The 24687-nt window shown below is 49.6% G+C and overlaps 1 protein-coding gene across 1 annotated transcript in view; it reads right to left on the bottom strand.

Moving 5' to 3' along the window:
* The window catches only part of PTPRN2 (protein tyrosine phosphatase receptor type N2), a 715790-nt gene that overhangs the window by 633860 nt on the left and 57243 nt on the right, over window positions 1–24687 (bottom strand). Inside the window, exon 2 of the mRNA XM_081800880.1 lies at window positions 15750–15800. Coding sequence (XP_081657006.1) covers window positions 15750–15800 — 51 coding nt within the window. The remainder of the gene's footprint in view (window positions 1–15749; window positions 15801–24687) is intronic.

The raw sequence follows: 24687 nt of genomic DNA, 5'->3' as shown, positions 1-24687 counted from the left end.
ATCTATGTAATGCCAAACTTTCACCATATCCTTCAACAAAAACATCATATAGCACAGGATTGAGTACAGAAGCTTTTATGAGAACAAAACTGTCTTTTAAAAGCCATATATTGGGGCACCTGGGTGGCTCAGTCGGTTAAGCCACTGCCTTCGGCTCAGATCATGATCCTGGAGTCCCGGGATCGAGTCCCGCATCGGGCTCCCGGCTCGGCGGGGAGCCTGCTTCTCCCTCTACCTGCCGCTCCCCCTGCTTGTGTTCTCTCTCTCTCTGTCGAATAAATAAATAAAATCTTAAAAAAAAGAAAAAAAAATAGTATGATGTTGGGCGCCTGGGTGGCTCAGTCGGTTAAGCGGCTGCCTTCGGCTCAGGTCATGATCCTGGAGTCCCGGGATCGAGTCCCGCATCGGGCTCCCTGCTCGGCAGGGAGTCTGCTTCTCCCTCTGACCCTCCTCCCTCTCATTCTCTCTCTGTCTCAAATCAATAAATAAAATCTTTAAAAAAAAAATAAGGAATGAGCTGCGATGCATCTTGGCGGGAGAGCAGAGAAGGCATAAGGCGGGGGGGAAGGGTGAGTCGGTTCTTTCCGCAGGTAAGCACCACCCCACCCCAGGGACCCCTTCAGGGTGGAGCCCACCTACCAGGCACCAGAGTGTGTCACCACATCCCACTCTTGCCCATCTCTGTTGGAAGGAACCCCGAAGGATTTAAAAACCCTACTTGTCTTCAGTCTTGATAAGACCAGTCCTCGTCTGGACTGCGGCTTTGGGTGACTGCTCTCTGAATGCATCCATTCATCTTGTGTTAGTTCTAATCTCTTAACCATGTCACACTGCTCAAACACTGAACACCTTGCCTTGAGCTGCCCCAACCTCTGCACAACCAGACTGCCCACCTCCAGGAGCAGAGGTCTGTCCAGACAAGCTGCTAAAGCTGAGCGCCCCTCAGACCATCAAGTTTCCCTCCTTGCTCTCTCCTCTTCTTTCAGGGATCAGTTTTATTTTAAGCAAAAATCTGAGAGTCTGTCTGTTTCCCAAAATGGAGGCAAGAATAGGAAAGCAAACTGTCCCCCTGTCACACCTCACAGGGCCCTTTAGTCGGAGGAAAGCCAAGGAACAGCTCTTCTCTACTTAGAAAGATACTGCTGAAGGCCCTCAGAGTGGGGAGGGCCTTCTCCTGGCAGGTGAAGGAAGCCTCTGCAGGACTGAGCCCCCTCTCCCTCCTCACCCTTCCTGCCCACAAAGCCCCCAGATCTGCCAGCAGTGTGAACTTGACAGGGGCTCACACGTGCACCTTCACCCACTTTCCAGTCTCTGGGATTTCTTCCAATTCTGAGAACAAGCTTAAAACCCCACTAACAACATGGATTTCAAACCAAATGAATATAAAAGTAACCAAGAACCTCCCTAACTGATGGGTACCCTGGCCACAGGACTTCTCCAGGGGTAAGGTATGTATGAGACTCCTGATTCACTCTATCAGTGAAATTCATTTGCAGGCAAACAGAGACACTCAGTTATAAGACGGCCTGCAGAGGCTCCAAGAGTTACAGGTTCCCACAGAGGTTGCCAGGAATGCGGCTACTCACACTTCAACACTCATGTAACCCATAAATGACCATTTGCTGTTTTGTCAGCTTCACAAACAGTTCACAAGAGGCGAATAATGGTTACCGTGGATCTTCGTAGTGAACCTAGAACACGCATCTTAAAGGCACATGATGGTGAGCCACCATGGTTCCCTGCAGCTTTGAGAAGCAAATGGTGAGTTCTGTCAGGGGAAAAGTGGCTGGGTCAACCGTGGGTCCTAGATGGGATTCTGTCCCTGCGTCACCACATTTAACATCTAGGAGACCAAGTTTGCCATCTGTTAAATGAGAACAAAAATACCTCAGGGAGAAAAAAAAATCGCTCAGGGATGCTGCAAAAATCTAATGAGATAACATATGTGAAAACACTCAGAAAACTATAACCCATGCAAACACACTATTATTATTTAATGCTATTTCAGTTACAAAAGAGACAAGTGGGGTGTTAATCCAGCAGGAACATCTCACAAGCTTGAGCCCTGGTAACAAAGTACGGCAGGTTCCCAAACAATCCCAAACCAAGCTTGATCACATGAACTCAGCATCGGTGAGAACCACCTGTCTGAGTGTAACAGAGACTGCTGGTCACCCACCCTTTAACTGCCGTTCAACACAGAGACCCACCTCCGTGGAAACTGTGCTTCAAAAGTGCATCATGTTGGCTGGAAATCAGCCTCCCCGCACCCCTCAAAGCTGGTTTTTGGACAGTTCCCAACACACCACAGGCTTACCATTGGAATTAGGCCTAACAGTCTCCCATACACCAAAAAAGTAAGTTTTTTGTTTTAAGTGTAATCTTTAGAAGTAAAGTTTAGTATAAAATTTTGCTTTAATGATAAAGGGTTTTTGTGCTATTCAAAGCAGCACAACCACTGATACACTATTCATCCAGCCTCTTGGTTGTAGCTGAAAATATCAACAGCTTTTTTTTTAAGATTTATTTATTTGAGAGAGAGAGAGAAAGAGAGAGAAAGCAGGAGGAGAGGGAGAGAGAGAATCTCAAGCAGACTCCCCACTGAGCACACAGCTCGATCTCACGACCTGAAACCGTGACCTGAGCCAAAACCGAGAGTCGGACGCTCAACCGAGTCACCCAGACGCCCCTCAGCAGCTTCTGAGACCCATTGCCAACTTCCTGTCTCCTCCAATGCTTCCAGCAAAACTGAATCGAAATCAAATCAGGATGTCGCAGATTTCTCTAAATACCGCAGCAATTCTAGACTCAGAGTCCTAGAAAGGGAGATGGAACAGCTGTGAAAATATGTTAAAACTTTAAAACCATCCCTGCTACAAACCCAAGTCCCTTCTCTGAAGGACCTGCCCCTGGAACACGCTGCCTCGGTCGGTGTGTGGGCGTCCGCACCGCTGACAGGCATGGGCCCAGCCGGGAACAGCACCCCAGACCTGGGCTGTCCGCAGGAGAGCACACAGGGCCTGCAGCCACACAGGGACGCGCACACCCATGTCGTCTCTGCTCTTGCAGGTACTGCTGCACACGGGGACAAGGCAGGACGCTGGGGCCCAGCCCCATCCTGGATGGCTTCCTGATCACCATGGCAACCGGACTCCGGGGGCAAAAGGAAAGGAGAATAGGCTTCCCAGCTCTGTGCGGTGACAGCTTCATAGACTGCGAAGCGCCTCCCCAGACATGGGCTCCTGCGGAGAGCACAGCCATCCACTCAGAAAATCTGGGGTGGCTTAAAATGAGCTAATGAAACGCCTTCTTGGCTTCAAGAGACCCTCTAACAGTTGATCCTCTAACAGTGTGGAAAAGAATGAGCTGTTGCTTCAGATACCAATTTTAAAAAATCAGGTTGGCTGCAAGTATAAAAACAAACTGTTTCAAGCATTTGAAAGAGAAAGAAAAAATCTGCAAAGCCAAAATTACTGCAATATAAACCTAACCATTAACACTTCTTGGCTCTGATATAACCCCCACCCTTCCCAATAGAGCGTCTCCTTCCTTCCACGCCGGCGGTGTTCTGAGACCCTGAGCTCTCGAATGCGTGACACAAAGCGGCAGCAGAGCACAAACACACCAGCCGAGACTCAGGCCAGAACGGCAGGCTAGAGCCGGTGTGGGAGGCGGACGCCGCCCCACAGTCACCGTCCACACCGAGCTCGGCAATGTCACCCACCTACAGCTGACCACTTGTCACAGCACACCGTGAACCAAACGGAAGCACCTCCATACATGAAATCTGCTCATTCATCAAGAAGCAGATTAAACTCTCAGGGCAATGGTGGGAAGGCTGTGGATCCTGGACCCTGTAGAAAACACCATCTATAACTAGAACTTTGAGTTAACTTTCCCCTAGAGAAACCCTCTAAATGGTTCTGGGTTTGGATATGCCACAGAAAACATGCAAATGAGTTTCATCTAGTGGACAACTAATTATCCTATCCCAACTTCAAAACTGGAGATTTGGAAGTTAATGAATTAGTATATCACTCTAGAAACTGGGGACAAAAGGAAAAAACAGTATTTGAAGAATGTCTTAATAAATGTACATGTCCACTGTCCTCAAAGTCAGCAGTCCAGCTGGGAAATGGGGCAATTCCTCTTGCATTCCACTTCCTCTGTGGAGAGGGGTGGGCCTTCAGAAGGTGGAGGTGAACGGCAAACCCATCGGGCAGGATGACATCGGAGAACAGTTAGGAAAGCAGGGTGCCAGGGCTCCGGGGGAAACAAGCCACTTGGCTGAAGGAAGTGTCCTGTCAGAGAACGGTCCTAGAGAGAGGCCTGGCGAGGCAAGGCCCCAGGTGGGACGTTTAAACTGTACCCTGTGGGCTTCCCAGCCGGCAATGATGAGTGCAACACGGAACTGCTGCAGGCCACTTCTGTGCCCTTGGGAGTGGGGCCAAGGAGCCAGTCTACTAGTAATGTGAAATTCCAAGGCATCCTTGGGGGGCCTATTGATTGACTCTAGCGGCAAGAACTACAATACAGTCTGAGTGAGGGTCGGGAGGCAGTCTGATGGGGAAGAAGTCTGGGGATCAGCACCCTCAGAACCACAGTGTGCAGAAGTGCAGTCCACAAGAGCTCATCTCCTAACACCCTGACTTGGGGGACAAGCTCCAGGCAGCACACCTAGGCTCTGAACCTACCCTCATTACGCACTGAGATCTGTATTAGTCTGTTTATTAGGAACAATATATACTCACACTACTTCCGCATCGTTGCTTATTTTAGTTACAGAGACACACCCAATGCGATCAAATTAGGATTGTATCAGGGACGCTGTATATGTGGGTGTGCATGGGCGTGCACATGCGTGTCCATGAGTGTGCACACGTGCACAATGGGGCTGAATCAGTTTTAACTCAGGTCATTAACGTGAAGGCTCAAAATTGCATTTCTTTTCCTGTTAATATGCCAAATTAAACTTTGCTTCACACTGTTTAACTCAGTAATTAATTCCATTCCTTTTAGGTTTGATTAATTGGAATTTAGGAGGGCAACAAGCCTCCTGGTCGTGCCAGGTGATATAATCCCACATCTCTGGGCTGTGGGTCTGCATGGGGGGTACCCACTGCCCCTCTGTGAGGACGAGGGGGCCAGATCCTGCCTACAGAGCAGCCCCGGACAATACACGTTGTTTCGACAATTAATTAACTGAGACAAAGGGGGCGAGACCAGTGAGCGTGCTACTTGCTGGATCTTTTTCAGGAGCAAATGCCTGGCACATTCTATGTTAATGGGCATGGAAAACGGTCTGGCAGGCCACACAGCCACTGGTCATCACCACTGCCTCTGGGCGGGGGCGATGGTTGGCAGAGGGAAGGGACACGGAGGAAGCTCTTTGCCTTTGAGTCTGCACATCACTAGTGTTCATCTCTCACGAGAATATGTCCATACACTATCGTATAATTTATTTTTGAAGCAATATGTCATAAACCTAAAAGAGAAAAGCAACGGAAGACCCAGGGACTAACACGTTCTCTTTTTATACACTAAGACTTTGCTACCGTCTTCTATCATCAAAAGAATCGCAAAGTGGGGTCGAGCAATGATAACGCTCTATTTCTCACACTAGGTGGTGCGCTCACCGGTGTGCACTGTCCTGCGCTCACATATGTTATTTGAGCATATCAAACGTTACGTATAAACATTTTAGGACAAGAAAGACAATGTGCTCAAATGGAAGAATTAGAATGAGCTATGGTGTTCTCTCTGGGGTAACATTTTTGTGCCCTTTATTCTTTATTTCCAGATTTTCTAGGTTATAGTTAGGAAAATAAAACTTTTCGTCTTAAAAATCCATTTAGCAGATGTGAATATAAGCAGTGAGAACTTACACACTCTGAGTTAGTGCAAAATTATGCCTTCCTGCTCCTTCCTTGATCTCTAACAATCTCCTTCATTCTGTCAGCCTATGCTGATGATTTCTGATGTCAGGTGACATCCTGGCCCCCAGAATACGAAGATATTCCCCAATCTCAGGAGCTCATGAGGGGTGGGTAAGCACTGAGAAGAGAGGAGGAGGAGATTCTGAATCAACCAGGAGGACTTCCTGACAGAGGAGACTTTGGTATCACCACTGTAACATTCATAGAATGGTACGTGTCAGCTGGAAAATGACAAATAGAGGACACATCCTTATTTCTAAAGTTTTATTTTTAAGTGAACTTCACAACATGACATCCTTCTCAAGCCCCCAGGAGTGCTTTAACCTGACAGGCATGTCTCTGGAGAACTGGGGCACTAGAAGCTTCTGGAAACCTTCACCACATAATATGAGAGATAATTCTGCTTCACACTTTGTGGATAATACCTGTGTGGTGGCACCTAAAACATTTGGTTCTAATTTTCTACTCTCCAAACAGCCATTCAGCTTTAAACCAACATACATAAGTATCCAAGTTGTTGACTTTCTTAAAAATGTGCCAAATTCTCTACTAAAGCAGAATAAAACAAAAATCTTTGAAATCTCAATAAGGTGTCCTCCCTATACATTTCTCAAAATCTAAACAGATTTAACAGCTCCTCTCTATGAGCTGCAGAAAAGGGCCCTACTTGCCCCCACATACAACACTTGAAACTACATCAGAAAGAGAGGACAGAATTAGTTTCATTGCCTGGCACTGAACCCTCACAGAGCACAGATTTGCAGCACCTCGACCCACAGAAAACAGGGAGCGATATGACCACAGCTGCTACACAGAAACTGTTTTGGACAAAGGCTTGCCTTTGGGTCACACATCAAATAAAAACCCTCCAGGAAAAAAAAAAAACATGAGCTTGCAAGGGTAGCCCTACTCTCTCTCCTTCTACTTCCACTCCTTAGAACTCAACAGACACGTAAAAAAGACTCCAACTTGGGAGCAGGATATGGGAAGGATGCCAGGAGCCCCAGGCTGACCCTGCAATGGTTGAGGAGAGTCATTTCTATCTCTTTACACGCTGTTCCTGTGCACACTCATGTTAACAACACTCCTCTGGCATTCTCCCTCCCATGACTCCCCAAACTGCAACTATCAGAATCCATGCTCACACCAGTCTTACAGTCGGTCACAACATGTAGGCAGGGTCTCCAAGTAGGTTACAGCAGTCAATTCCAAGTCCTGCCAGGTCACCCCTAGCCCTGACCACCATCAGCTACCCCAACAAGCAGGGAGTGCAAGTGAGGGTTCATAACTTAGCTGTGTGCCAATCCTTGGCCGAAGACAGTGAGGCCAGGCCGACGGGACAGGGCAGGTGAGTGTGCAGGAGACGTGCAAGGGCGGGAACCTAACGGCAGAGGCGAGGAGGAGGGGGCATGGGCAAAGAGTAGTCTGTGCATTGACTCCATAAATGGTCCCCCTTCCACCAGCAATGCTTTCACAAGTTCAGGGCACTTTCCTGAAGAGAATGAGTTAGGCTGACATAGTGAAAGGCTCAGGGAACAGCAGGAAAGGATCGCTCATTCAACTGTTACCACTCATCTCCACGTCAGGATGCAGACTGTCAGGAAATCAGTAAATATTCCCCACATGCACATTCCAACTAGCAGAAGAAAGGTAGTACTTCAAGATTTCTCAAAAATCTTCAATCCAGAAGGGAAGTTAAAACACAAACTTTGAAAAATACTCATTGAGTGTCGTGAGTAGGACAAACCGTTCAGTGTTTTTGGTGAGCAGTGGAAGGCAGGCAAGACCAGAGCACGAATGAATGGGAGGTGGACAGAACTGGGGGAGGGTGAGGAGGGTATGGGAATGGAATAGTATGGAGACAACGGAGAAATGAACCAGACAAAGAGAGGTCACTTTAAAGTACCCCTGTGGTTGGAGCCACCAGGTAAATGACCTCAAATGCTTATGCTGGCCTCAGGAGTCTAAGCTCATTCTGTAGGAAGAGGGGCAGTTGAAGGTCTGAGGCCAGGAGGTGACAGAGTTGCAGGGCAAGAGGGACAGAGAGGAGAGCAAGGCAGGCAGACCAATTGGAGGGGAACACAGCAAGTGAATGGAAACCAGAGAAATGGAAGACCCTGCAGAGAAGAGCAGGCAGGAACCGGGGTTACTATGCACGAGGGGCCCCAAGACTGGGGAGGAAACAAACAAGAAGGACAACTTACAAAAGCAAACTCAAATAACTCTGACCATTAGAGAAAAAACTCTTAAGTGCTCCAGAAGTACCATCGTAAGAAAAAGAGATGATTACATCAATCTAGAACAGGTTATAGAAAAGAGTTTCCATGCAGTCATATAAGTAACCTAACTACTAGGAGAGCAGGTTTCTAAATTCCTTTTTCAGTGGATTTGAGTCTATGGGCAATAACCCTAAATGAGAAACAACCAAAAACAGATGCTATGCCCTAAAAATAGATCCCGAAGGTATAATAATCAACTACTCCATACGTAAATTAAAAAGGAAAGCAAAATTGCAAAGATTTTTTAAAGATCATGCTTACACTGGGAAGTGAGATGTTCACTTCCATGCATGCCATGGGGGCAAAACTTAAGACCCCTTTGTAGAATTTGGTTTGCCAGCATGTCACGTGCCTCAAGAGCCCCACAGCCCATGATCCACTAACCTGATGTGTAAGAATATCTTATAGGAAAACGACCAAAATACTAAAGAAAACTTCAAGCACAAAGCTCTTTCCTGCTATGATATTTATATTAATTTAAACAGTAGTGAACATATCTTAAATATTAAAAAAAAAAAGATGGGAATGGTTTTTAAGGTTATGTTATACTCCAGCGCTTCAAGTACTAGGCAGAGATTAAAAAGAAGTTTGCAAACGGTTGTTAACAGCATCAGAAAATGCGAGTGGCAGAATGCTAACTGAAAACTCAGGACACGTAACTGCAGGTGTAATATGAAGACATGTGCACAAAATAGGGGGAGGATAAAGGCCAAAGACAATGCTGCTAAACCATAAACAGGGACTGTCGAGGGTAGCGCCTTCGATTTTCCTGCTGTTTTCCGTTTTTCAAAGCCTCTACTGTGAGCACATCTCCGTTAAAGGATGAGAAGCCAGAAAGGAGGAGGAGGACCCACGTCCAGGAGAGGCACAGAAGTGTGGGCTGAGCCTCAGCAGCGACATCGGAAGCTATGCCTGTCAGAATGGAGCCCACCAGCCAGCGTGAGCACATGGGGGCTGAGAAGTGCACGTTCACGTCCTCTGCTTGGAGAAGCGATGCGAACACCAAGAGGCAGTGAAACGGCAGCAAAGACGCTCTGCCTGTCTGCTCTCTGGTCAGCTGGCTGAAGACTGTCACACTGTGAGGACAGCTCAGGGACCCGGGCCAACATGGGATTTCTCAGCAGGGCTGCAGGTCCCCACCAGGGATGGAACCTTCCCTCTGGGACTTGGCGAGAGGAAGCTCCTGGGCAGCACAGCTTGTGGCAAAAGCAGTGGCCGTCTGGGAAGTGGCCACACCACAGGTCACTTCCCAGAGGTGGCCACGGCGTGATGCTCCTCCCCCGTGGCAAGGACACGCCACCTTGCCCAGGTCTCTTCTCCATGGAAGGGGCAGATTATCACTCAGAACTGAGGACACAGCAGGAGAACCATGCTTCCTTAACGAAATTACTTCTCTGACCCCAGGCAAATGGACTCCCAGGCACTTAAAAAAACCAACACAGGTTAGGGGCGCCTGGGTGGCTCAGTCGTTAAGCGTCTGCCTTCGGCTCAGGTCATGATCCCCGGGTCCTGGGATTGAGCCCCGCATCGGGCTCCCTGCTTGGCCAGGAGCCTGCTTCTCCCTCTCCCACTCCCCCTGCTTGCGTTCCCCTCTCTCGCTGTGTCTCTCCCTGTCAAATAAATAAAATCTTAAAAAAAAAAAAAAAACCAACACAGGTTACAAATGCCCTGCCATTTGGGCACACGATGAATTAATACAACTTCCCTCCCAAGATCCAGGAATTGGTCAAGGAAACAACTCCCTCCCAGGGGGTCCAGTGCAACATGGATCACTCAAGGCACTAGGGTTGCCCCAAAAGTGAAGGACTTTAGAATATTCAAATCCTAAATTTCTTCCTAGTTTCTTACGTCTCAAGATTAGTCTCATTTGCATTCCCCTACCAAAGTGTGCTCAGTGCAGGCCTTCAGTGGAAAAGTACTTGTTGAGTGACCAGATAAAAGAAAAAATGAATGGCCACTAGTTATCATCTCCACAAGGCCGAGAGTCTTCACGAGAGATGTCACCCGTAGCCTTGAACACAAGGGCTGGCATGCAAATCTCACATGTTGACTCCCAAAAGCATGCTTCAGGAATTGCCCAAGTGAATGATGTCATTGGTGAAGATCAAAATCCACAGATTTGGCCTCTACATCTTGCTGATAAAATGATCTTTGAAGATGTTGCCATGTTCCTCAACATCTTTATCCAGAATTTATAACAACATGAACTTGTGATTTATCCAGACAAAACTATTATCAACTCTACCTCCCTGGCATCTAGAAGCCCAATCAGGACAAGTACAGAACCAGAACTTCAATAATTCCACAGTGCCTCTTTATTACCCAAACAGCAGAGTCAAACCAGGAGCATCACCTTCCAAACAAGAAGTGAAAATGGTTACCATAAAGCTGACTTTTAAAATTCATTCTATGGAAACCCACTGCTAAGCTCCCTAAAATGAGCCTTAGTTGGTGGGTCCTGACCACCAAGCTTGGCTTCCTGGTGAAGCAGAGCCCTCCCCACAGAGCCAAGTGCAGTCAGGTCTCCTCAGCCAGAAAACCTCCTTGGCCAGGGGCCTCAGGCTGTCCAGACCCCACAGGAGCCAGAGGGGCCTCAGGCTGTCCAGACCCCACAGGGGCCAGAGGGGCCTCAGGCTGTCCAGACCCCACAGGGGCCAGAGGGGCCTCAGGCTGTCCAGACCCCACAGGGGCCAGAGGGGCCTCAGGCTGTCCAGACCCCACAGGCTTTCTCAGGCTCTCCAGGTGGTCACAACTCATATGACAGAGGTTTTATTGCTACTACTTAATCTCTTTTCAAACCAACTATACTTTTTCATTGTCCACCAGTGGTCAAATTACAGCTTATTCTATTTTTCTCAGAGCAATAAAACAGAGGATCTCTGTTTATCAAATTTTCCACAGCATGCTGGGTACCCCAGTAGATCATGACCTGTGGTTGACAGACTCAGCCTGTGATCACTAAACACGAAAATGAAAATAAAAAACTGTTCTGAGCACTTCCAACAAAAATACTTATTTGGTCGGCTTCCTTCATACCTCAAGAAAGCTTTGGAAGGCAATGAAGGACAGAAGGAAGGAGGGGGAGAGAAGAGAGGAGGGAAAGAGAGAGAAGAGGAAAGGGAGGGAGGGAGGTTCCTTCACATGCTGGGGGCTCAGAGACTGTGCCAACTGAGGACCAGCAGCAGCACCCTGGGAAGGGCCAAAACAAGAGAGAGGCAGCGGTGCGTGGCCTTAGACCTGACCCCAGCTGGCCTTTCCTCCAGATTCAGCCTTAGCCCCTCTCCCCACACAGCCGGGCCCACTGAGGCCCCTCCTCCATCGACAGATGCTGTTTACTGGAGCTGGAAGGCCGTCCGGGAGGGACAGGGTGCCGTCCCCTCCCCCAGCCCCAGCGCCCACTCCCTGCCTTCCTGTGCACAGGTTCTTGTCCAGCTCCCTGCCCAATACTATCCCCACCCCAGGTACCAACTATCTGCTTGACCACCCACCTGAGACACCTAAAGACATTTCCACCTCAAAGCTTCCATCTGAAACCAGAACAGGGGTCTCATGGCTCCTCAGGGTCACCCCTGTGGGGGCTTCGGGCTTGGCTGGAGTCCTGGCTGGTAAAGATCAGCACTTGGGTCAGCAGGCCGAAACCAGATCTGCCTTTCCCAATCAGTTCAGCAGACTCTGAAATGCCTTTGTTAGATAAGTTTTATTACAAAAGTAACACAAGATTGCTTTAATAAACAAAGATCTTTAAACACAAGTTAATCCCCCTCATATATACCCTCTCCAAATTGCCCCTAGTTCCCCTAAAAGATACGAGTGGTGCTTGTCATTGTCCCTTCTGGTCATCCGCTGGGGGTGGGAGTGGGGAGCACATATATAGGCTTTTCCAGAAAACAGGATCGTATTATAACCACTGCTCTGCAACTTACTTTTTCTACTTATCACATAAGAGACATTTTTCCTGTGCAGGAAACAGACATTTAACTCATTTTTAAGTAGCTGTGTAATTTTCTATGCTACAGATCCACCATAATTTATGAAACCATTCCCCTATCAGTGGATTTACAGGTGTTACAGTTTTTGCCACTATAAATACTGTTGTATATCTTTACTTTTATATATGTGAATCCCCAAAACAAATCAAATCATATTTGTCATTTAATAGATATTGCCAGATTACATTCCAAAAGACTGTGACCAACTCACATGCTTACCAGCAGAGTGGGTCTGTGCCCACCTCCCTGAGTTCTCCCGAGCGCTGGATGTGTTATTCATCTTTTTAATTTCTGGCAATCTGCTGGGTGTGGTTTATATTTAAATTTCCTTAAGTTGTATTGAGGATAAACATATTTTCATATAATATGTGGACCATTTTCATTTCCTCTTTTGCAAATTACCATTTACATCTTTGCCCAATTTCCTATTCGATGCTTTGCCTTTTTCTTATAAGGTGTAGGAGCTCTTCATTAAAAGTAAGAACCTTTGGTCCACCAACATGTTGCTAATGGTTCTCCCAGTCTGGTTATCTTTTTTTTAATTGTGACATTAAATAACATAACATTACTAACATAAAATGTGGCATCTAAACCATCTCTAAGTGTACCATTCAGCAGCACTGCGCACATTCACATGGTTGTGCGACCCTCAGCATCACCATCTCCAGAACTTTCTGTCTTCCCGAACTGAAACTCTGCCCCCATTAGACATGAACTAAATCCCCCTCCCCCAGTCCCCCAGTGCCCACCTGTCTCTATGGATCTGATGGCTCCAGGGACCTCGCAGAGGTGGAATCACAGAGCACTGCCCCCCCTTTCTTAAGATTTTTTTATTTATTTGAGACAGAGAGAGAGCAAGCATGGGAGGGAGGGACAGAGGGAGAGACTCTCAAGCAGGCTCCCGGCTGAGCACAGAGCTCCACACTGGGCTTGATCTCACGACCCTGATATCATGACCTGAGCCAAAACCAAGAGCTGGACGCTGAACAGACCGAGCCACCCAGGCGCCCCGAGCATTTGCCATTTTGTGACTAGTTTAACTTCCCTGAGCACGATGTCCACAAGGTTCACCCATGTCGTAGTAGATGCTGGAAATTCCATCCCTTTCAAGGCTGATGATATTCCACGGTATGTGTCTGCTATATTTTGTTTATTCATCTGTGATGAACATTTGTGCTGCTTCTCCCTCCTGGCCGTTGTGCACGATGCTACTGGGAACATGTGTGCAAATACCTACTTGACTCCCTGTTTTCCATTCTTTGGGATATTCTTTTGAGATCGTTAGATCGCATGGTAATGCTATGTTTAATTTTCTGAGGATCCTTCGCACTCTTTTCCTAGACAGCTGTGCTATATCTTACATTCCTGCCAGTGGAACACGAGGGGTCAGGTTTCCCCACATTCTCATCAACACTTGCTGTTTCCTGTTTTTGTTTTTTACAGATGCCATCCTAATAGGTGTGACCTGGTAAGTGTGCTTATCTTTTGACTTTCTTTATAAAGTATCTTATCCTATGAAAACACTTTAATTGTGATTAAAAAGGTCTGTTGGACAATTTGACAACATATATAAGTTAACAGGCTTACACACTTCTCTTTGTATCCCAAGAAATGGAAGGGGACGGTTAGGAAAAGAGAGGAAACCTGTGTCTGACCACAGAACATTCTGGACTCCACACCATGGCCTGCGCTTTGCGTCCCCACGAAGCTGCTGGGCTACACCTCCCTGCCCCACCATCTGGTAGGCTGAATGATGCGGTGGCAAACCACAGATCCAGGCGGCACATCTTCCTTGGCACTCCCTATCTGCTATTCATAGCACACAATTTTGTGAGACTGGATGACGCCCGCTTTGCTGTTTCCTAGACCTTAACCGTACAGAAAAAATACCAAATATTGTCTGTCTCCAGAAATCAAAGCCTGCGTATTTATATTTATATTTAAAGTACTTTCTTTTCCCAAAGAACTCGAAGCTATCATCTTGTGTACGTTAATGTGATTCCACGCCAAGGAGGCGAGCTGAGGCTAGGGAAGAAAAACCTCCAGAAGGGTCAAGACTTCTAGGCCTGGTTTTTATCAAGGACAAAGGAGAGGGAACAGAACTATAGTTTTTATTGTGCTAGTGCCATTTACGTCTCCAATTGAATTAAACACACACACATCTGTTTCCTTAATAATCAAACTTCACTGAGGGCAGGTGGCATATTTTTAAAAATAAGATTATTTTTTAAAAGCTGCCTCCAAATACAAGCTGCACAAGGAACAATCACCAGCAGCCTGGGAGGCGAGGCGCAGGGAGAGGCCTGACCGTGTGGAAGAGTCGGACGCGCCCAGGCTGGCCGGGCCCGCGGCTACCAACTCCACATCCGGCCATCATGGAGGTTCTAACACACTCTCCCTCCAGCCTAGGTCTCCATCAGCACAAGCTGCACAGAATTCTTCCCCCAAACCCCTCCACAGCCAAAAAAAAAAGACAACCCACAAAACAGAACTATCCAGAGCTGTAGCGATTTGTCCCCAGGGCACATGAGCTACCGAAATCCCAGGTGCGGTACACAGGGCTGTGCTCTCCGTAGGACGCACAGCACTGGGTTTTGACTTTCAGACCCCCCAGTGGTGTCCCGTGTCGGTCCCGCAAGGACCAGATGAGCTCACGCGCAGTCAGGCCGAAGGCGCCTTTCGCTCGTGCAGAGGGTCCAAGTCCTCTGGGAATCGGGCTCCAGCTGGACACCCCGTTGGCACAGAGAGCTGGGGGAGTGAGAGGCACCGTAAACACACTGCACAGACCACCTGGAGAGAAAGGCAGGTCTCTGCCCTTCACGCTGGTCTTCCCAGAGCTACCGGGCCTCCTGCAGACCCAGTGTGCCTTCAGGAGAAGCCGCCCTGGGCGGACCCCCTGTGCGGACGTTGAACCCTAACTCCGCCCTTAGCATTTGAAGGCCACTACCAAGGGGCACACTGCCCCAGACCTGCGGCCATCACACAGGACCCCAGGTCTCTGCTGAGAGGCAGCCCTTGTGAGCGAGGCAGATGTGCCTGTCTCTTCCTGACCTGGCTACCCGAGGACTCCCGTCCCCTGGGGGCTTAGAGCCCTACCTGAAAACACAGAACACCAAACGCTTCTTTCTCTGCCTAACGAGAGAAGAAACAGGCGGTCTAAAGGATGAATGGCTTCCTGCTGAAGGAGCAAAACCGAGCTGAGGGATGTAGTGGGTCCAGCCAGAGTCAGGGCACCGATTTCACCGCCTACTGTTCTAAAGCTGCTGGTGAGTTGCTGTCAGTCCTGGGGTATGGACGCAGATGTGGACACAGACACACAGACGTGCACATCGACAGTGTGTTCGTTCCACTTGCATTACGGCTCCGTCACGCTTTTACTAACGCCCAGAGAAGTCTCAGCTCCACAGCTCTCCTCAGGGGCACTGCAGGAAATGAACCTCACCCAGAATGCTGGCTCCACGTGGTGAGCCCGTCGGTCGGTGGCTGTCAGGGTCGAGGCACACCCAGACCCACAGCCGCGTGTCACCTGGGACCCGCACACTTACCGTTCACACAGGTCTCAGATGGTCTGCAGAGGCCGTCCTCAAACAGACAGCCTGGGGAGGAAAAACAGAAGAGAGAAAGGAGTCAGTGTTACAAACAACAGTGCAGCCGTCCAGGGCCATTACATCTGCCGACTCCTGAGTGTCCAAGAAACAAAGCAGACCCACACAGGCTCTTTGGATTCGGCTTTTCTGAGATGATGCTGAATTTGGAAGCCTGGCTTGAGTCATTGAGAGGGAGTAAGTGTACGTGGCCTGGCGTCTCCATCGGGAGGACACTCGCATACGTCCTGTCCCTTCCGGCAATAGGGAGGGGCCGTCTGCCCAAGGACACCTTCCAGAGCAGCAGAGGGAGGTGGGGGTGGGCCATCCATGTAGACATCTCCTGAGCCCCACAGGGCTCTGTCAGCATCATCACTAAAATAGGACCTCTGGGTCTTTCTGTCACACACTGTGCCTAATACCCACTGCGTGAGGCCCAAAGTGGACAGATGGCCCGCATGTGCCGCCAAGACCACAGAAAGAAGGTGGAGGGAAGCAGACTCCTGTCCTCCATAAGGAGAGACAGACAAGAATGTGAAGTGAGTGCGACCCCAAATGCAGTTACCCTCCCCAGAGGGGTAGTGATAGGTCAGAGAAGGTGGACATTCTGCCCTGTGTTCAAGTGCATCAAGAAAGGACATGGAGAGGGCGCCTGGGTGGCTCAGTTGGTTAAGTGACTGCCTTCGGCTCAGGTCATGATCCTGGAATCCCAGGATCGAGTCCCGCATCAGGCTCCCTGCTCGGCGGGGAGTCCGCTTCTCCCTCTGCCCCTCCCCCCTCTCATGTGCTCTCTCTCATTCTCTCTCTCTCAAATAAATAAATAAAATCTTTAAAAAAAAAAAAAAAAAAGAAAGGACATGGAGAGAAACATCCACCTTCTACAGGGTGAGCCAGTCAGGTGAACATATGAACAAGGGAGGGTGAGATCGAGACCCAAATGAGACCCTCCCCAGGCCCCCTGATGCTATATTCACACCCACCCCAGGGGAAGGCCACAAGCCAACAAAACCTGACGTATTCTGAACACATCAGGCCTTCTAGCAACACTGAGAGCATATTTCTGACAAAGCACGATACCTATATTCCTGTTTTTCCAACTGACAAATTCCTATTTATCCACTAAGACCCCACTCAGAAGTCGCCCACGGAATCTCCCGACTAGACTGGCAGATTAGTATCGTTCAGGTGCCCACTGTAGGACTTACCACATGTGTTGTGATTGTCAACTTAGGGGCACATCTTCCTCTCTTGAATAGGAGAGTCTCAAGATTAGGAACCACATAAATCTATCTTTTTATCCTTGGCCATTTCCTCTATGTGTACCCCTGTATCTGGCAGATGCTCCGGGGCAGCAAGATGCATGCGAGAGAATCGCAGGTTAGGAGGAGGTTATTCATTATGAAGGAATCCACCCCCGGGGTCACTGTAAAGCCCTGGTTATTAATTTGCCCACTAGGGAATTGCTCTAAAATGCTTAGAGTTGGAAGCATTCTCTGAAACAAACATGGGTTGAGAACGGCACAGAAACAGGACCTGCAGAGGCTACAAAAGCAAATGTTGCTGCAGAACCAGAGGAGTGGAGTCAGGGGACAGCATTACCACGAATTCATGAGAGTAAGTAGTCTCACTGTGCCCTTACAACAATTTTAAGAGCAAGATATTACAGTCCCCACCCTACCCAGGAGAAGCCCTAAAGGCAGGCGGAGGGCACAAACCCAGGGAGCTGCTCCTTGGCTGGCCACCCCGGGCCCCAACTCAAAGCAAAGGGTCTGCTTTCCTGAAACAACATCTCACGAGAAATATCATTTCATGTCTTAGTCTGGTAGGAACACACATCTTCGCTACTTTCTTCACCCGTGAACTGACCCAAGCACCCCATTTGCTGCTGTGTCCCTGTTCCCCATGCCACACAGCTCTGCTCCCAGGGCCACTCACTCACACCTCCTTCTCTCTCAGCACCTGAGCCAGGCCCTGTGAGGTGGAAAAGGTACAACGGCCTGGAAGGAAAACGGCCAAAAACCATCCAAGAGACAGCCTGCCACCACTGAGAGTTAGCAAGACCTGCATCCAGTCTGGTTCCCCCAGAAGCAGGGACCCCGACAAAGGCGATGGGCTCGTCCAGTCTCAGTATCATGAGCGATCAGGGCCAGGCTGGCTGACCTTTAAGGCCCCACTCCAGTCCAGGAGACTGTCGCCGGGGGAAGACTGGGCGCAAACCACCAAGGGTCTGTCGAGGAGCCCAAGCAGTCTGGCCACCCCTCCCGCTGGCCCAGATGCTCAGAGGGCCACATGCGCCCTTCTCTGTGGCCAGGATTATTCCAGTGCATTTCCAGTGCCCACAGAAGACCCCAGAGGAAGGCTGGACGCAGGGACAAGGGCAGCCCCACACTGTAAGCCCAAGGAAGCCCAAGACTCACTCACATTAACAGTCCTGCGTTTATCACCTGGAAATTACAGATGACAGGCTCTGCGAGGAAAGGCAGCAGGAAGAAGCCTTTACTCACTTTCCGTGCTGCTCTAATCACAGCTGAGACTCGACTGGAACGAGACATGCATCGCCATTAACTCTTGAATCCCAACTCTGGAACAACAACCTGCTGTCCGCGTGTGCCTTGTTCTGTCCATTGCAGGGAACTGGTAAAAAACCGCATCCCAGAGACTTCCACCAGTGGTATTTCCAGTTGTTTCTCAGCAGTTATGCATGCTTCACCCAGCCGCACACTATGCTAATTTGAGCGCTAATTTATTTGTGTTGTTATTTGCTCTAAAATTAAGAAAGGCCATATTTCATTTTAAGTATCAACCACCTACTAATACTAATTATGACCACAGATCATAGAAAGAAAAAGACATCTGGGTGAGACGCTTGGCTCCGCCCTGGGCTCTCCACCAGACACACGTCCTTCTCCAACGGCACCCACCTCCCTCCCTCCCCTGGCAGGCTGGGCACATCGCCAGAGTCGATTTGTTCACACTGCAGTCTCACAGTCAAGCTCAGGAAGGGTCTCAAACCAGGTGCCACTCCAAAGCTGGGCAGGCACATCCATGAAGCAAGCCCACGAAGCAGTCCGTCTTGGAGCCTGGTGCTTAAAACTGGAATTCCTCAATTTTGATGGTGTTATCCACCCTTTTCGTGAAAACAAAGGCAACATTTCCGAAATGCTCACACCGCTCCCCTGGCTGACCACCCAGAGTACGGCTATGGGGCTGGGACACCCCTTACTCATCGTATCCACAGATTTCCCGCCAGCTTCAGAACACACGTGCACACTGACCGCTACACCCAGCCACAGACACACACAGTCACACTCACACACACACACACACACTACATTCACAGATACACGTACCAGACCTTTCCAGGTCTAATTCTGCTCCCCTCTTATTTTCTCAGAATACTGAGCAAGATCGTGTCACCATAACAATGCCTCTTTTTCTTTGCCTATTCAAACAGAAAAAGGGTCCAGCAGCCCTGCAAGGAGCCAGGCCAGCTCTGCCTCTCACCATTCCTAAGACGCTTAGAAGGGGTTTTGTGTTTTGTGGTGGAAACAGTGAGCAGGATGCCCACCCCCTGGCTGACTGGGAACTGCCCACCCACAGCTGCATGGACCCCACTCCAGCCCTTTTCCGTTCCCAGGGTGTCCCCTCCAGGCGGCGACACTGCCCAGAGGGGAGAGTGGCCTGAAAATCAAGGGCCCCATCGCCAACATCCCACCCACCCACAGGCAAGCTAATTACCCTCCAGGGTCTGCTCTTTTCCCGGCTGCCTCCCACTTGCAGGTGTTTGCAGAAGCACGGAGATGGATGCCAATGCACACAGGCATAACAGAGAGGTTTTGTGACTGAATAATGTAAGAAAAAGATGAAAGTAAAATGAGTTCTCTCACCAATAATAAAACAGTTTCTCTCTCAGACGGACCACATGAACAGGAGCAGTGACTGTATCTTCTACAAAGCCTCTGGAAGACTCTTAGAACCCAAGATTCTCAGGAAATTTTCTTAAAATTGAGAGCCGATAATGCTACTAAGCCAAAAAGGGTTTAGTATTGTAGCCAAATAAAACGATGACAAAATCCAACTGGTATGCAGATTCTACCCAAATGCTTGTTAATGACAAGTAGGTTATCTTTTCCCAAAGGCAATTTTCCACAAGTAACAAAGTCCTCTCATACATGGACTCTCTTACTTATCATTCCCCTCTTCTCACTGAGCACTCCCAAAAGTAAACAATACAATCTAATGACTTTCCCCAGTTGCCTACAGCAATGCCTCGTCCCATTTCGCAGAAAAAGAAACCTGGACTCAAGAAGGTTAATAATATGCCTGTAGCTTGACTCAAAGCTGGTCTGTCTTCCCCCCAACACATGCTTTCTCCACTATTCCAAGCTGTTCCAGGTAAGAAGAGTGGGTGCGTGTCCACACAAGAGTTCACCTGGGTAGACAGAGGCAGGTGACACCACTAGGACTTTACTTGATGGAGCTCTATGACCAGATGCTCAGCCTGCAACTCTCATTCCTTCTACCTACCTCTACCTGCAATTCTTGCTCTTCTGTGGGCCTGGAGCAGATCTGAGGAAAGGAAAAGGCAAGTCTGTGCCATTATTTGGCGAGGGATTGCACATGCACGCACCCTTGGAGGGAAGGAGAACCCCTGCTCCTGCACACTGCTTCTCCTTTTTATTTTTCCCTTGAAAGATTTATTTATTTATTTTAGAGGTGCGGGGGTGGAGGGACAGTGGGAAAGGGAGAGGAGAGTCCCAAGCAGACTCTGCGCTGAGCCCAGAGCCCAGAGCCCAGAGCCCAACGCAGGGCTCGATCTCACGACCCTGAGATCATTACCTGAGCTGAAACCAAGAGTCGGATGTTTAACACCTGGGTGGCATCTCCACATTACTACTCCTTTTACCACGTAAGTCCCACTAAGGGAGTACCACTGGGCTCTTGCCCGCCGTGGCTCTGTTCTTGGCCTCCACAACCTGCCTCAGCTCCCACCCTGCAAGCAGCTCCCACCCCAGCAGGAAGAGATGGGAGGCCACGCAGAGCAAGGAGCTGGTAATGCCTGGACTCGGGTGGCTTCAGCCATATGCAGACATGAAAGGTATGGGCAAAGCAGGTCTGTTCCGAGGCCCATCCTGCCAACACTTACCAGGAGCACCACCCCAGGTACAGCCCACGCGAGGCATGTCTCAGAGCAGACACTAGAGAAAATAAAACAAACAATGGCAAACAGGCCCAGGAGGGGCAGGGTGTACCCCTTGGCTGCACCTCAGGGGAACCCAGGGTGGGCAGACATCGTTGTTTTTGGTGGTTTTTTTATTTTGGTGTTGATACTTTGTTTGTTCTCCACTAACCCAGACCATTTCTCTTCTCTTGGGAGCGGATTCTTGGCTCTCAGACATCTAAATAGCAACAATCTAAAAGCTTCAAGATGGTGCATGTGTGCAGTGCTCTACATAGGAAGGTCCGTGCCTGAGCCAAGCTGTGAGTAACTGGAACCGAGCAATGAACAGACCAGACTATTCAGTGTAGCAGGAAAGCCTGCCCAGCTGCAGCACCTACAGGCCACTGGGTGACCATTCGTGGCAGGTCCTGGAGCTACAGCTCCACCTCATACAGGCACGAGGCCAGCAAGGACAGCTCTTGGCTCACAGTAGTCCCCATCAATACCTCAGACCTGGGGCCGGGCACAAACACCCTTCGGCCAGCTCCCCTCAACTCCCCCCCAGGTGAACTTCCACAGTTTCTGCTCATCTTCACGTTCCCGTGCCTCCTCTGTCAGGACTTCGCAGCTCCCCCAAGAGCCCCTGGCGCACAGTAGGCACTCAGTAAACTGGGTGATTTAATGTGTGAGGAATCGCTTCTCCGCTTGTAGGGATCAGAAGCTGAGCAGGAATTCTCCAAGGCCCCAGCTCCCAAATGTGAGGAGTCCACACCTCAGCAATAACATTCTCTTGGTTCAACTACTCCTTTTACTGGAAAAGTGGCATCAAAACAGTTAACGGCTACAAGATATTTGGTCATCAACATATCCACCCTCATTGGGCGAAGAGGGGGGATTCGCCTCCCGTGGGGCAGAACACCCAGCGAGTGTACGGGGAGGCACCACGCCCGTCCTGGACCAGGAACCCGGTGGACCTAACCCACCCGCTAAGCAGCAGGAGGGACCCTCCCACGAGGGCACAGAGGTCCAGGGGGTGGCAGCTGGGCGCATGTTCTCCGTCCTCCACCACGACCCCCAGGACCTCCAGGTCAGAAGGGCAGTCCCCCCAGATGCCAGAGGAACACATGCAGGGTGAGCTCAGGCTCCCGGGAGCCGCAGGTGGAGGCTGACGGCAGCCTCACCCCAGCCCCTGACAGCTGTGGGGGCAAAAGGAAGTTCTTTTTTTTTTTTTAAGATTTTATTCCTTTATTTGAGAGAGAGAATGAGACAGAAAGAGCATGAGAGGGTCAGAGGGAGAAGCAGGCTCCTCGCTGAGCAGGGAGCCCGATGCGGGACTCGATCCCGGGACTCCAGGATCATGACCTGAGCCGAAGGCAGTCGCTTAACCAACTGAGCCACCCAGGCGCCCCGCAAAAGGAAGTTCTAACTAAGGTGTTACAGAGGACTCTAAGACCCGGGTGACGTGAGCTGACATCTGACAGCGTGAACCAGTGTCGGCTGGCCCAAGAAAGTTGTCGCGTGGACACGCGGGCCAGGCCCAAGCCGTCACCAGCTGCCTCTACCAGTCTGTGTCGTCTTTGAAACCCACCCGCCAGGGACGGCACTCACTCACTCATTCACCGAGCAGTTATTCACCGGGGGCCTACCTTGGGGCCAGCAGCAGGTGAAGCACCAGGAGTAACGTCCATCCTCAGATTTCCCACCCACACCCCAGTGGGCGTAGCAACAACCTGAGTCACGCGAACACAAAGAAGCAGGTCTCAGGAAATACACTCAAGTCCTCACAGCGGCCTCTGGGAAGGTGTTTGATACTTCAGTAACGCCTTTTTGCAAGGAACATACACAGACTTCATAACTCCAAAAATGTAAGGCAGGGGCGCCTGGCTGGCTGACAGTGGAGCATGCGACTCTGGATCTCATGAGTTCGAGCCCCACATTAGGCATCGGGTTTACCTAACACACACACACACACACACACACACACACACACACAGCAAAGTTAAATAATATAAGCCCTACTTTCCCTCAGCGCCCAGCTCACTTCCACGAGAAGCCTCATCGGACACCTAGACACAGTGACCTCTGCTCCCATCATGCTTCAGAGCCCACTGCCCACCTCCCCTCTGAACCTCACATGCTCTGTTGTTTATGGTTACGGACTTTGTGTCTCTGTCCTGGCTTGTCCAGGCCTTTAGAAAAGAGCAACTGTGCCTTGAGCCCCAGGAGCCCAAGGTACTGTGTCTAGTACAGCCTTTCAATAACTGATACTGACCAAACAGTGGCAATTCCTTATCAAATCCGTTTCGGTGCCAGAGTCTACCAGAAGAGGGATTGTCAGCAAAGCCATTTTATCAGTCTCTCCCTAGTATAAAACACTGAGGGCTATGAAGACCTGAGGTTCTGGGGAATTACATTAAATTTTATATATATACATACACATATACATATGTGCATGTATATATTTTTTAGGATTTTATTTATTTATTTGACAGAGAGAGCGAGAGAGGGAACACAAGCAGGGGGAGCAGGAGAGGGAGAAGCAGGCTTCCCGCCGAGCAGGGAGCCCGATGTGGGGCTCGATCCCAGGACCCTGGGATCATGACCTGAGCCGAAGGCAGACGCCTAATGACTGAGCCACCCAGGTGCCCCAAATTATATTCTTCTAGGAACTGCATTAGCAAAGAAAAGGAAGGTGTAAGACGTGAATGAAGCGGTTTTTTTTTTAAAGTCATCTGCATTTTTCAGCTCCATCCAGATTGATGGCCTGGCTCTGCCTCGTGCTGGATGCACAGCCTTGGCAAAGACCCCCTCTCAGTTTTCTCAGCTGTGAATGAGGAGAGCTCCCTGCACTCGGAGTTCTGAAGATGAAGTGCCTGGCACCCCGTCCTGCTATCACACCATCCTGCCATCACATCCAGGAACACACACACGACTGGTGTGCATTACTCAGGGCACTAGGGCTGTGCAGTCAACTGCCCAGGAATAACTGAAGAGCTGACCATGCAGCAAACACACCTCAATCTGTTCCACTCTAGGCACTGCCTGCTCGCTGCACAGCTTCAGGGCAAACCTCTCTCACCTCATTCTGTGTGACAGGGTGACCACAGGTGCAGTGCCCCTCTACGTCAACGCTTCCTTCCTTGCAGGGGACACAGCTAGAAACCCACACAAACATGGGCAAGCTGGTGAGGTAGACTCTGGAGACCATGCCAATCACCAGGTCATGATAACTGGCCCTCCCCAGCCCACCTCCCCACATCTTTGCTTGGTTGGCTCTGTCTCTGAAGATGGTATTTGCATTCAGCAGGGGCTGAAAAGGCCATGGTTTGCCGCACATCTCCTTTTGTCTCTGTGAACAAGCTCTTGTTTGAGGCAGGGGCCACTACGCTGAGGCAGTTCCTGCTGACCGCCCCCATCCACACAAATTCAGCTTCTACACAGAGAACTCCACACCTACTCTGGAAAAGGGCCCACTAGCTGGGACCTGCCAACCATCAAGTCCTATACCATTTTTCTAAAGTAAAGAAAAACTAAATTCTTTTTTTTTTTTTTTAAGATTTTATTTATTTACTTATTAGAGAGCAAGCGAGAGAGAAACAGCATGAGAGAGGAGAGGGTCAGAGGGAGAAGCAGGCTCCCCGCTGAGCCAGGAGCCCGATGTGGGACTCGATCCCAGGACCCTGGGATCATGACCTGAGCCGAAGGCAGTCGCTCAACCGACTGAGCCACCCAGGCGCC

Source organism: Leptonychotes weddellii, chromosome 12 (assembly GCF_054177405.1).
Source record: "Leptonychotes weddellii isolate Sample4059 chromosome 12, ASM5417740v2, whole genome shotgun sequence".
Taxonomy (NCBI): Eukaryota; Metazoa; Chordata; class Mammalia; order Carnivora; family Phocidae; genus Leptonychotes; species Leptonychotes weddellii.
The sequence above is the reverse complement of the archived record's forward strand: the minus strand, read 5'-3'. Positions and strand labels throughout refer to the sequence as shown.